The following is a 14,178-nucleotide window of genomic DNA, read 5'->3' on the forward strand; positions in this document are numbered from 1 at the left end:
GGTATCTTCTAAATAAGTGGGCTGGTGTGTTGTTTGAATTTTTTTCTGAGTGAAAGCAACCCAGCAATTGCATCAGTTAATAACAAGATGCATCTTATAATTGGCTTGCTTTCTTGCAATACTTGCTGCAAAACAGTAGTGAAATACAATATAATAATGCACATAGAAATGCTAAGCCACAGTAATGTTCATGTTCTTGGCTGTCAGTAAATTCATACAGCCTCTATTATGGCATTTAATCATCCTTAAGATGGCAGTTCATGGATTTATTTCAATATTCAGGAAAGTTTTGTTTACAGAACTGTAGACTTCAAACAATTCATCTTTTCTCATATCTATTGATAAAGTAGTTATTTTTTCTGCTCAGATATCCAGAGTACAGCTGGCTGATAGGTGAAAAAGGAAACTTGCATGGTTTTCTGGGGTCCTTTAAAAGGGAGTGGAGGGGCAACTACTGTACTTTGCATCACAATATTTTGATTCACAGTATGGATCTCTGTGGATTTACTGGCAAATTCCAAGATGAGGTAAGTTATTTTAACCAAGGTTGTTCACACTTAACCCCACTGATTTTTTTTAGTCTGATAAATTTGGGTTCTTTAAGATCTTTGGATATACACGCTTGTTTAAAAAGACAAAACTCAAAAGATTGAGGGTTTTGTGGTAGTAAAGATGTTTTCCCATATACTTTACACTTAATCTAGTATTTATCTTGTAGAATGCTTCATAATGAAGAGCTTTCCTCGCTGGCCTTATAGGAGAACTAATTTTTCATGTTTCTTTGAATTATTTTGCACTAACTATTCAATACTGATTATTTTAGCTGATGGAGTTAAGGTATGCAAATGAAGCTTTCTGATGTGTGTTAAGGGCCACTGAACTGATGCTGGGAGAAAAACAGGTGTTGGGAAACAAACTCAGAAAAGTGAGAAAAAAAATGGAATGGATCAAAAAAGGTAAGTAGACGAAATAGCTGAAAAGGTATTTTTAAGTGCCTTCCTTGTTCCCAGAGGTTGGGATGGGTAGATCCTAATGGCAACCAGCCTCTATGGGAGTGTGGGGCTGCTTGCAAACTCTGGTACAGGCTGCTGCCCTGCCTCTGCTTGCAGTACTGAGGCCTGGGATTTTAAGGTGTTAATGTCCTCCACTGTATGCATAGACATAGCTGGGATCAAGTGACAAATGAAGGCAAATACTTTAAAGAAATACTTTGAGGAAATCCTCTGTCTCACCTCTATGGGTTTCCTTTAAAAGCAGAGGGGGCATGTCTGTTTAACAGGTATTATTTAGCCCACCTTCGATGAGTTATGCAGCACTAAAAATACCTGACTCTGCATGTGTCAAGTTGTCAGAGATTGATGCGGTTTGCAAGGTGGACAAAATAAGATTATAAATGGGGAAAATACATGTAGACTCCTGAGGTCAGAAGGAACTGCTGCGTTGTAGTCTGGCCCCATGTATTCAGTGGGCCTGTTGTTCTAGTGCTAAGCCGTAGCCCAGCTGGTTCTTCAAGGCTGAATTGTCTGTTGGTTACTCCCAGACAGTACTGCATGCACCACAGCTCTTTCCATGAGTAAGGTTTACACACAGTCAATGTTCAGGCTCTTTTTTTGAAGAGGAGAATGTCAGCTCTCTGGACTTATTTTATGGAACCTTTTTTCACCCCTTTCTAGAACACTTCCTAGTGGAGCATTAGGTCTAGTAGTCTCACCAGTGTTGTCTGGAAAGGTGATCTTGCTTTCCTATTCCTGCTTAATATTAACCTCTGAAACTTCTTGTGACTGATCTACTTGCTTTACTGTGTTCACATTGACATGTTCTTTTTTGTCCCCTCTGTAAATCAGTTTGAAGCACACTGTACATAAAAGGTAATATGTGAACAATTTATCTTGATCAGTCTTAATGGTTTTCAACTGATCACCAGTGCAATTCAGAAGTAGTGTATTCTTTTTACTGTCCTGTTAGGCTTTGTTAACTGCTGACTTCAATAATAAAAGTCCTAAGGTTATGGCTACCAATAGAAACACTGGGCCAAGACTTGACCCTAATGGGATGGGATCCTCTTAGTCCTGGCCCTGTTAGAGGAAACACTAGTGAACTACTAGTCTGGTAACTGAGTCAGTGAGTTGATCTTTAATCCCTTCTACCATGTGCACTGTTTATGCTGTGTATAGTTAAATCCCTTAAATCCAAGTAGAGGGTACTAAGTCAATCACTTGGAGATGAATCTAAATGTCTCCTACAGTTGCTTTTGTTAATTAGAGTTGCAATCTGAGTACACAGAAGTAATGTCTTTGAAAAGACCAGCTTACCATGACAACACACTGATAACAATTTTCCTTTGCTTTTATTTCTTGGGCAGTAGAATTTCTTACCTTAATCCCTTGTTTTGTCTACAATTCATAAAATGTTGATCAACACTTCTTTGGCATTTTTGTTTTCTGAGAGAGGACTGTTACCAGTATTTCAGATAATTCAGTTCCTTACTATTCCAGAAGTAAGTAGTAAGGACCTTTTTCTTCTGGAAATCTTGTAGTTAATTTAGTTTAATTTTAGCAAATGAAACTTTACGTTTGTCTTCATTATGGCTGTGAAACTTTAATATCTGATTCATCCTGCTTTCTTCCAAAAAGAGAACATTTTGTTGAACATGTCTAACCCTTCTCTATCCCTGTTTATGGTTTTGCTATCTATTCTGCTCTCTGTGCATATTTCACTCCCAATGTATATTTTAATAATCCTCTATTTTTAACTGCAAAAGCAAAGAGTGAGTTTGCCTAGGAGCTAAGTGATGACAAGCCTTGTGTTGTGAGCCAGAAATAGTTACCTGTGTCAGGAGCACCCGCTGCACCAGATCTGCAGCGAGATTTAACCTGTTAGCTCCCGGGCGCGGCACTGCTGTCTGTGCCCAGCTCCCCAGTCCTGCCCGTGAGGAGAAGGCAGGGCAACAAGCGGGGCACTGACAGCATCCACAGGTTTGCTTATCCCAAGCTGGGGCACCGGTTTGCTGGGAGAAGCTGGATTTCCTTGCTCCCAGGACTGCTGTGTATCAAGGCTAAGGCTATTACAGCAGTTTCTGCAGCAGATGCACAGGCACCTGAGGTGTGGTTTGTTGTCCAGCTGCGGTGGTCGAGGGCAGGACTGCCTGGTGGGTACCCTACAAAGCACCATCTGTCATCCATCTCTTCTCCCTCATTTCCCGACCCTCCTTTCTCACCCCCTTCCTCCGTTTTGCCGCACCTCCCCTCCCGTGAGGTATTTCTGACACCAGTACCAAGGCAGGGGCACGAGTACCGTAACCCCGCGGGCCCTCCAGCCCCTATTCCCCCTCCACACCCGCCGGGCCCAGGCTCCCCTCACGCCCCCGACCCCACCCCGCGGCCGCCTCCCCCGGCGCCGCCCGCCCGGCCGTGAGGGCGGTGCCAGCCGCGCTGCGCCACGGGCGGAGTGCCGCGCTGCCAGCCCGCCGCCATGTTGTGCCGCCTCGCCTCGGCGGGCAGGTGAGAGCCGGGGGGAGAGGCAGCGCCGTGCCAGCCGCTCGGCTGCGGCAGCGGGGGCGGCCGGGCAGCCCTCGGCTTCCGTGGCCGAGCCGCGGGAGGGCGGGGAGGCGGCGGCGGAGGGCTCGTCCCCTGCTCTCTCTTCTCCCCCCGCCATTTCGGGGGGCCGCTGGCGGTCGTCCCTCCCTGTCGCCCCCCGTGCACCCCTGCCGGGGGGCTCTGTCGCCTGGCTCGGTGCTGCCGGATCGCAATGGTGCTGCTCCTCGCCCTGGCCGCGCGGTTTTGTCCCTCATCTACGCCAAGGTCACCGGCGGAGGGGCCCTAGCAGCCGCCCTTCCTCCCGGCCCTGCGTGGTTCCTGTCGTGGGGGGAGCGTTTCCTCGTGTCTCGTTAAAACGTGGGGTGTGAAACAGGAAAGCGGAGCCTGTGGTGTTTTCTTTGCCGGGCATCACCGCTTTCCACTGCCCTGTTTTCACGCAGCCTGAGGCTCTCTGGTACCTGCTGTGGGGACGGTGAGGCACGCGTGTTTCTGCTGGGGCGCACCGAAGAGATGGTAATACAGGGCACGTTCTGCCCTGGGAACCCCGTGGTTCAGTTTTCAACCTTTTTATCTTTTAATGCAGAGACCTTTTGGATGAGGAAGGAGAGAGACTTAACAGGGACGTTTTGACTTCTGCTTGTAATCAGTATCAATTAGTTGGAGCTGTGCATGTCGGTGTTGCTGCTGGCTTTCCCTTGCTCCCCCCCCCCCAGGAGTGTCTTTGCAGTGGCTTGGAGGATGTGGTTTGAGGAGTGTCAGCTTTACCCTGCAAAGCCCCGTACCTGTGACCTTTATGTGCGTTCATCTTTGCAATTAAACCACAGAGTGTTGTTGCTCCGAGCTCTTGAAAAATGGGAATTCAGCTTCTTTATCTAAGACAACACCTTGCGTATTTACAGCAGCTGATCGTAACGGTCATTTCAGTCTGCTGAAGTGTTAAAGCACCGAGTAAGACATCCTCCTTCTGTTTTTTCTCTCCTAGAAGCAGGGCCAAGCTGATAGCACCTCTGGGGTGCTTGGTGTCTAGGCAAAAGCACACGCTTCCTGACCTGCCGTATGACTATGGCGCTCTGGAACCTCACATTAACGCAGAGATCATGCAGCTGCACCACAGCAAGCACCATGCCACCTACGTGAACAACCTGAACGTTGCGGAGGAAAAATACAAAGAGGCACTGGCAAAAGGTTTGTGTATCCACAGTCAACAGATGAGATGGAAGCTAGTTTACGCAGATGATATGATACGGGGGAAAAAAAAGGATAACTTCTTTCTACAGAAAATAGTTTCTTTAAACATTTTTGGATTATATATTTCATTCAACCTTGCCTTTTTCCTTTTATTTTTTAATAAAGTGAAATGTTACTAGGATCAAGCTTGTGTGGTGGGCTTCAGCGTTGCTAGTAACTGGAAAGTAGGGTTAGCCAAAAGCCTGAGTACTACCCTCTGTAGTACTATAAAATATGGAGAAACTGTATTGACTTGTGGATTTAGTCCACGTTTACGCTAGTAACTGGAACCAAAGATAGCGTCAATAGGAAGTTGCAGTCATTTTACTGAATAAATACTTTGTAATGAAAGGTACATAAAGTAGAATTCGTGTGCTTTGACAGTTCTCACATCAGATGTTTTGCTGATTCTTGTGAAGAAATCTTAGTCCTGTACAAATGAACATAAAGCAAACATCCATGCGATACCCAGTGAAGAGAGTTGAATTTTGTTGTCAGTATGCCACTGAGTCAAGTTAAGGGGTCACGTAGCTCATGTGCCAGTGTGAGGAACTGAAATACATAGCAAGAGGTAATAGATTTTTTTATTAATATTTCAAATTGAATCTTGAGATACACTGACTTTTGTAAAAACTTTAGAGTTGTTTTAGCCAAACCACAGTGAAAACACATGAAATGCTTTTTTAAAGACTCCTTTCAGTCTTTAAGTTGGACTGGTGAGAATATGTGAAATATATGTATATATCTCTTTAAGGAGGCAGAATATTTTTGTTCTTTAGTGGTGATCTTTCTGAAGAGCTTCAGTTTATGTCTAAAAGGTGATTAGTTTATAGACTCGCTTATGCCTTGTTGCTGAGTTGCTCCACAGTGTAATTTTGTTTGGGCTTGGATGAAAGTGTGAAAATTGTTCATGTCTGAGTAATCTTGAGCCCTGTAGCCCCTGAGATATACCAGTGTGCTTGAATATAAGACATTGATTACTTGCGAGAGTTTAGAGATTTTCAAGTGGCTATGTAAGCCTAAAAATAAATGGTGCCATTTAAATTCTAATGAGATTTGATTAAGAATCATGCGATCAAGATTGCTGCTTTGTCCTACCAATGGTGGATCTGGGAAAATTGTCTTGCAGAGATTAATTATTGCAACTGAGGAGGGAAACAAAACTATAAGAAATCAGTATTATCTACTGCTCATGTTAATAGTGCTGTATAATGACTAAGGCTTCAGCCACTAGTGAAGGCAGAATTTCTGGTTGGCAGAGACATCTGCAGTGCTGTGGATCCTCTGAGGTATTTTAAAAAAATAGTTGATAGGCTTTCATCACTTGGTCTTGGTGACAGTATTTCTAGAGGTAGAACTTAATCTTTCCGTAAGGATTTTGCTGCCAGTATTTTGCAGTGTATTGTGGTTGTCATGCACATCAAAGCCGGACAAATATTTGCTTACACCGTTTGTGTGTGTTTTGGGTTGGCTTTTTTACTTCAGTGATAGCGCAGTATGCAGAGAGTGGTATTTTGACCCTCATTAGAAAGACTAGTAAGAGCAGGCTTTAGGAAAGGGCAGAGTCTGAATTGCCACCTAATTCTGTCAGCAATGTCATTCTTTCCCCATACTTAAAAATTGAGCCTAGCCAAAACGTTTTGCACAGCATTTCACTGTTAGGTTATACAACACATCTGTTCACTACATCGCATCTATCTCTGTCACATCTATTCACTGTCTCTTCTGGATAACAGAACCTTGGCAATGGTTTCTGTTCAGCAATAGGAGATGAAGTAATCTCTTTAGATCATCTTTAACATGTTCTTAACTTATCTATATCTGTTTAGATAACTATAAAGCTTTCTTGAGCGGAGTCCATTTGCTTGTGTTGTTAGTTCTTCTGAAAATGAGTATGCACCTCTGTGACAGGATCCAGCATGGGAAGTAATAACTTTATTCCAGAAAGCTTTCAGCGTAATCTGGTTCTGATTACTGGTTCATCAAAACGTGCAGGATTTCGCCAATTGAAAGAAATGACATTGAAATATATTTTCATTGAAAATTTATGCCCACCAGAATTTCCTGTTCTTTTCTGACAGTTGACCTATGGTGCTTTACTTAGCTGCTCTACGAAGGGAAGGAGTGACTCTTAGTAGACTGAGAAACTGAGCTGACAAGTCTCTTGAGCACTACCTCTAAGCTGTCTGTCTTGGTTTACTGAATCGTCCTGTGTGGCTGTGTTGAGAGCAGTAGGCTGGAGGGGGCCTTATATACAAGTAGATTTGAAGATACGTTGCAGTAACTTATGGGCAAGTTACTTTTGTCCATCACCTTTTCCAGTGCCAAGTTCAGCAGGACAATTTTGACAGCACCCCAAATACCGTGTTTTAAGAACAGCAATCAAATGCTGTCTCAGCTTCATAGTGGTCCTGGCTTCTTCTAGGGTATGGTATCATAAACAATAATGAAGGTGTTTAAAATGTCCTGGGTTATTTTTGGATTCCTGGCTTGTGATATCGTGGGTATGTTCTGGATTAACTTCGTTTCTTAAAGGCATGCAAAATTCAAGGAAAATGTCTTGAAGATGCTGTTTGACTGGTTATAAGAGACATGTCTCATCCTTCACTTGATACCTGAATGCAGAAATAGTGTTTGTACTGGCTGCGTTGGATGCTTTATTCCAGTCCTGTCCCTGTCTGGTTTTGTTGCTCTGGGTGTGGTTATGACTGGAGTTGCAGAGGCCACGTAGTAGTTACACACTCTCTTTTAACTTAGAGATATTTTTCTGAATGAGAGAAAAATCAATCTGTATTGCACTTGAAAGTGAATTCCTGTAGGAACAAAATTATTCTTAAGAAAATTTTATGGAAAACTGTTTAGTTTTTGCATCTTAAGGAAACTCTTTACAATAACAGCGGTCATTTCCAGCAAAAATTAAGTCGAAGATGCGTGATTGAGCATTACTGTAATTTATTTTAACAAAGCGTTGAAGTCTGTATTTTGGGGAGATTTGTGAGTCATAGTGGAACTTAACAGCTTCATCCAGATACTTTATTTGTATGAGACTTACCAAGGTCATTATGGTTTCTTAAGGGTATGAGGAAATGCTGGGAACTTGGAATCCTGTATTCAAACCTTAGTAACAGGTGCGCTGCTGCTTTGTGACTTGTCTTCACGTCTGTCCTAGGATGACTCACTTATTCCTATAGGAAGATTTCTACCACTTGTTCCTGAAAGTGAGTGGGGGAAACAGCTGCCCGCACCGGTGACTTATTTGAGAATGTACTGGAATGGTGGAAAAAGCTTCAAAAAGTTGTGCAATGTTCCAGTTATTTTAAAAGCCAAAATAGCATGCAAAACACTCGTGTTAAAATGGCGCAACATGATTCAAAGACATAAGGCAGCAATGAATTCTTTAAGGAATATGACATGTTTCGGAGGGGGGAGGAGGGATGTACAAGGTTGTCTGACCTTGGGTGGTATGAGTGTTATGTGCAGGGCTGGAAACAAGGGTTAGCATTACACGTGCACTGCTTAGATATGCTGTGGATAGTTCTAGATGGACTTCTGGTCTTTGTTTTTCTCTTGAAGTTAAAACCTGCTTGGACTGGGGAGTTCACCTATATTAAACAGTGGTATTTGGAGGAGAGGTTTCAGATGCAGAGTTCTTCATGTTGAGTAAAATGTTCTGGGTCATCACATCTCTTCCAAAAACAATCAATCAAAACAGCCCCCCCCCCCCCCCCAAAAATTGGAGGGAGAGGAACATTTTGGTTTGTGCTGACTGTACTCATCAACCTTGTCTGGAGCACAAACTGTTCACCCTGTTCAAGATGTTTAAAAAGTTTAAAAATTCATAGTGGGCAAATCAATGACTTAAAGGGTGAATAGTGTTCTTGTCTAGTAATGGTAATACTGAGCAATTTACAAGTGCTAAGTCCTTAATGCATTCTGGCTATTCTGGTTGCTTTATTTAGCTGTAGAATGGCAGTAGATACTTCGGTACTGTATATGTAGTGTGAGTTGCCTGAGAGGTGCAATATTGGCAGATCGCATATAGGACAAGCAAAAGATAAGACACATTTAATGCAGTTTGTCAGTGACTATCTAAAATATGAGTAGCAGTCACAAACCCCCTTATCTTTTCCATAGATGTGTTAAAGGCTAGTAAGGCTTGAAAAATGTTGGGTATTGATGGAGGCCTAGTGGCAATTTAGTGTCTACTGTGGTGGTGATCTTTTTATTTGTCTAATTTTTTTTTTATCTTCTGCATCCCTAGGTGATGTTACAGCTCAGGTGTCGCTTCAGCCTGCACTGAAGTTCAATGGTGGGGGTCATATCAATCACACCATCTTCTGGACAAACCTTTCACCTAATGGAGGAGGAGAGCCTAAAGGTTAGTGCTTGTTATGATGGTTTATTGAGTCAATTTTAATTGACCAGCAGAACTGATGATATTTTTTTTTCTTTGGAAGAGGCTAAATCTTTATTTTTTTCAGAATTAATTTGCCTTTCTATATGACAATTACCGTAATTCTGAGGAAGTCAGGGCCTTTTGAAGGCAAGGTAAAAATTCAAAAAGCTAGTTCTGTGCTAAGTGTATTTAATTTCTAAAGCTGATTACATGTACATTGCAAAATACTTGGCTATTGCTGTATATGTCCTTTCCATCTGCATAAGAGAAAATAGTTATCCAGAGCTGTGATAATTAAGTTCATGTACATGTACTCAGCTTTAACAGAAAGGGAAGAAATGTGCTGCAGACCACCCAGCCTAGTGACTGGATTTATGCTCCATTTTCAAGTAGGGATAGTTTAACAGTTAAAACCTAAAGGAAGAAATCCTTTTGAGAGGATAGAGGAGTGATAATCTCCAAGTGGCCTGCAATTAAATTAGCGGCCCTATAATAAAGATCTCACAAAAGCTGTTGTGGTAAACTTCAAAGTTTTTGAATCAAGTGTATATGCCCATCTATAGACCGGTGGGCTTCAGGTGCATAAAATTTCAAAGCTGAAATTTCTTCTAGTAGTTCAGCAGTTCTGTCCATTTCTGATGGAGCTTTTTCCAGGTGGCATTATCAGGAAAGGTGTTTTAAAGCCTTGCCTTTGTCTCTTTCTGTCTGCTTGCTCTCTCAAGCGGGTTGGGACAGGATTGTTAATTAACAATGCATCTATTTTGTCTAGCCAGTTCCTTCCCTTAGAGCCCAAGTGCTTCTGCTTCTCTTCTATTTTCAGGCAGTATCTGGAAGTTAAGATGTTAAGTACGTGACATTCTGTGACGTTTCTCTGTTTTTTTTTAAAGGAGAATTGATGGAAGCCATCAAGCGCGACTTTGGTTCCTTCGCAAACTTCAAGGAGAAGCTAACAGCTGTATCAGTTGGTGTTCAAGGATCAGGCTGGGGGTGGCTTGGCTATAACAAAGAGCAAGGACGCCTACAGATAGCAGCTTGTGCAAATCAAGACCCTTTGCAAGGAACAACAGGTCAGGTTTCTTTCCTTCCCCTCTGCTTTTTGTAGATTTCAGAGGCAAGTGTACAAGATGGGAAAGGGAATTTTTAGACATGAAGAAGAAATAGCTGGATAAATTGGTTCACTTCTAGCAGAAGTGAAAAACAGTTGCAGCTTTTAAAATAGCGTTTGTAAATCGGGACTTCGAAAATCTGTGGAGAGCAGTAGGGTTTACAGTCTGTCTAATCAAAAGGGAAATAGATGGGCCATACTGTGAAAGTGCGCGCTCTCAGACAGTTACGCTCCTTTGGGCTGTTTCTGAGTAATTGGAGTAGCTTGCCTGTAAGAGTATTGGGAAAAATAATTCTGTTACATTTAGATTGTTTTCTCTGACAGGAGGTATTTACAGAACCAGTGCTCTGGGTGTAGGCCAGACAGCAGCAGAGGGGAAGATGCGTATAACAACTCTTTTCTTGAAACAGGGTTCTAGGTTTAAAATGGAAGGCTTATAGTGTGCTTCCTTACTATTGGTAGATAGTGATGGATGTCAATTAAATAACTTATTATAGTTATAATTATTATAATAAAATAACACTTAAAATGGTCTGTGTGCTGCTTATCACTGGTAAAAAAAAAAAAATAGTTCTAGTGTTGAGACAAACAGTGGTAAAGTGGGTAAATTTCACCCCTCCCCTCAATGAAAACTCCCCACTAAAAACCTCAACTAGAAAGATGTTTTAGCACAAAAGCAAGGAAAGTAATGAAACAGTTAATAACTTGTGATTAAAACACTGGAAACAAATATTGGTATGGCAAGAGATTCTTTTGTGGTGGTGTATTTCAGGAAAATACTTGCGTTCTTACATGTCCAAAAGATAAACCGTAAACTTGGGAAAAAAAAAAAATGACTTCAGCTGGTTTCAGTTCTGTCTTCAAGCCAATTCTAGGGCATTCGTAGGTTCTTATCCTAATCACTTCATTCAGCTTATACTATATGTGTGTGTGGAGAGCCAAAGGTAAAATGGCGCAATGAGCACCTATGTGCTGGAGAGCTCTGTCTTCCTACAGTTGAAGAAATTGGGTAATAGCAAAATAAAACTTTATATATGAAGCATTTTTTCATAGACTTAAAGTTTTTATCCTTCTTTTCTACAGGTCTTATTCCTTTGCTAGGAATCGATGTATGGGAACATGCCTATTATCTTCAATATAAAAATGTTCGACCTGATTATTTGAAAGCCATCTGGAACGTCATCAACTGGGAGAATGTATCTTCAAGATATGCATCTTGCAAAAAGTAGAGTGGAATTCTTGCACAGACTACTGAAATGGCACCACTTCTACTTTGGTATCACTCTTGTAGTAGTATCTGTGGCTTACAAATGAATAGCTCTACTGCAGAAAACACTTAGCTCATCCAACAAAAACATTTCATAAGCAAAGTGTCTGCTTGTCTAATCCTATGGAAGGTATTCCTTAGATTTTTGAAGCTTTAAATTGTTGTGCAACAAAGGGAGACACTTGAAATAATCTTTTCTATTGCATATAAAAACATAGCTCACCTTGCTGAAGCTTACTGAAGTAATGGATTTCTTTGTTGCACTTAAATACCTAAGTGGAGACACGTACTTTATGTTACTGTGAACAAATAAAACTCAAAAGAATCTTCTCTAACTGTGTGTAACAGACTCTTTTTTGGTAGCAGCTGGTCCAGTTATTTGCTTTGAAAAGGGCTGGGGAAGAGAAGCGCCTTCTGTAATTTATTGTGTTACAGGCTCTGCAACTTCCTGAGAGATCAGGAAGATAGGTGAAACAGAAAATAGGCACTGCTGTGCCTGCCTGACTTGATGGTCTTCAGTTATCCCTGTCTTTCCTGGATTTCTTGTCTGAGATCTTCATGTATTGTAGCAATGTATTAGCTTTTGAAGTGTTACCTTGGGCAAAAGATGGCAGTACTGGGACGGACTAAATCTTTCACATAGGAACTGGATGGCAGCGGGTGGTACTCACTTCATACTGGTTGTTCAAGTATATTCTGTATATTCATCCTTTAGCTTTAGAGACTGATTGTGTGCCTCTGTCAAGTCTAAACTGTCCACAGCTTTGTTCCTGAAGCAGTAGTAACAAGTTAAACTTAACGCTTGAGACAGGAGTGAAGTACTGCCTGGCATGTGGGAGCATGCCCAAGCGGTCTTGAGAGGCAAGGGTAGGGTGTTTGGGTTGCTCTGCTAGTTCTGTTGCACGTCGTTCAGACAGTGCTGGACATATGAAGTACCTTGTATGTAAGTTTTCTTTGAGTGTTCCTAGAATGCTCCTTTAAGTTCAGGACGGATTCTCAGAGAAACAAGGAAGAGAAACAAGGAAAAGAGATTCTCAGAGAAACACGGCTTGCATTGCCGTGGTGCTAGGCTGCTGTTTTGAAGTATCAAGCAGGAGTAAGAGGAGAAGTGTTTTTAAAAAGGAAATGCCTTTTATCAGGTGATGAAGGGAGATAAATTACCACTACCATAGGAACAGTCTTTAACCAAAACTGTGACTAGTCAGATCCTGTGCGTTGCACAGGATGGGTTATTTTACATTTTAAATGTTTTTTTTTCTTTTCATACTTGGGGATGTTTCTTCTGTAGACCTAATTCTCATCCCAGGTATGCAGCTTGAGCTGCTGCTGCTTAACTCTGGATTGCCTCATATCTTATTTAAAACATACTTTACCATATCTCTTGCACCCATGGTTTACTTGTGGTAGTGTGTGAGCAGCGATGAAGAAAAGTACCTCTACGGATAATCAGTCTGGTAGCTTTGACTTCAGTTAAAAAAAAAAAAAAGACTACTGAAGGGTCCATACTCTTACTGTCCCAAGTCCAAAAGTCTGGACAGCTGGTTTGGAAGTCTTTATCATGAGATACGTTCAGCTTTTCTTATGAAGCCTTGGTCTCTCTCCTCTAGTAAAGACTAGCATCACACATGTTTTTCCTCTGGTAGAACCTTCTGACAGAAGGAATTGTACTTCCTAGGGGACATTTCTAATTAAGCAAAGCAAAATCTTTGCTGTAATTATTTACTGGGCTGAGAAGTTTATTTTGAGATCCATCTTACTACCTTAATGGTGCAGCTTCCTTGTTTCCTTCGAAGCATTTCAGAATGCTTAAAATCTTAATAAAATGCATCATGTAGTCCATAATATTCCTGATGCAAGACCACTGAGGCAAATCCTTTTTAAGGACTTAATTAGTTACAGAATTGACTAATATTGCTGACAATTATTAGGGGAGAAAGGAACAGTATTTACTGTAGGTTGTAAATCCTGTGTAGTTCTATGTGTTAATCAGTAGCTAGCTATAGATATAAAGTTTAGTTAAGCAAGTTTGTTGCTGAATGCATTGGTGTATAAAGCTTATGCGTGTGCTGTTATATTTGTGGTTGTACTTTTTTTTTCTGCTGTTGGGTTGGCGTCTGGATTAGTAAAGGCTAATACTTCAGTTTCAGTTGTCGGGTTCAGCTGGAGGCCCTGCAGATAAGGTGGATTGAGTGGGGTGGGGAGAGAAGCAGTGGCATTTAGATTTTCAGAGGAAGAACAGGGACTTCAGATGGGAGGAGAATCCTTTGTTTCTCAATTCCCAGAAGCATCATCAAAGTATATAGGAGGCATATTCTGTTTGCCAAGGAGTCTGCCTGAAGAAGAAGGAAACAGCAGATTATTTTTTTCTTTCCTTATCTGAGACTACATGATGTGCTGAAACACCATGTAGCAAAGAGATCCTCTGTAAAGATGAGTGAATGCTGAGGCAAGGGCCTTGATGATGAGTGCTGTAGTGCATGTATTGGGCATCGTCTTGGTACTTGCATGCTCTTAAAGAATAGAGAGATGAATGTGCTCTGGGAGGGAATGTTTAAGCCAAGGAGGAAGAGGAGGAAGTCTACATACTTGAGACCATGAGGAGGCAAACCATGGAAATCATCTCAAGCAGGCCCAGCTCTTGCTCAAG

At 41.7% G+C, this 14,178-nt stretch overlaps 1 protein-coding gene across 2 annotated transcripts; it reads left to right on the forward strand.

Annotated features, from left to right (window-relative positions):
* The first annotated feature begins 3,342 nt into the window (after positions 1-3,342).
* SOD2 (superoxide dismutase 2) lies at positions 3,343-11,866 on the forward strand. 2 transcript variants are annotated; one of them, XM_080584805.1, is made up of 5 exons: positions 3,343-3,500; positions 4,519-4,721; positions 9,025-9,141; positions 10,047-10,226; positions 11,348-11,866. In XM_080584805.1, exons 1-5 carry the CDS (start codon positions 3,472-3,474, stop codon positions 11,491-11,493), a joined length of 675 nt encoding a protein of 224 aa, XP_080440931.1. In that variant the 5' UTR covers positions 3,343-3,471; the 3' UTR covers positions 11,494-11,866. The 2 variants fall into 2 exon arrangements, with proteins under 2 accessions (XP_080440931.1, XP_080440932.1); XM_080584806.1 differs by having other exon boundaries at positions 3,377-3,500; positions 4,522-4,721.
* Positions 11,867-14,178: the final 2,312 nt, after the last annotated feature.

This window comes from Anser brachyrhynchus (genome assembly GCF_964034855.1).
Source record: "Anser brachyrhynchus genome assembly, chromosome: 3".
Classification (NCBI taxonomy): domain Eukaryota; kingdom Metazoa; phylum Chordata; class Aves; order Anseriformes; family Anatidae; genus Anser; species Anser brachyrhynchus.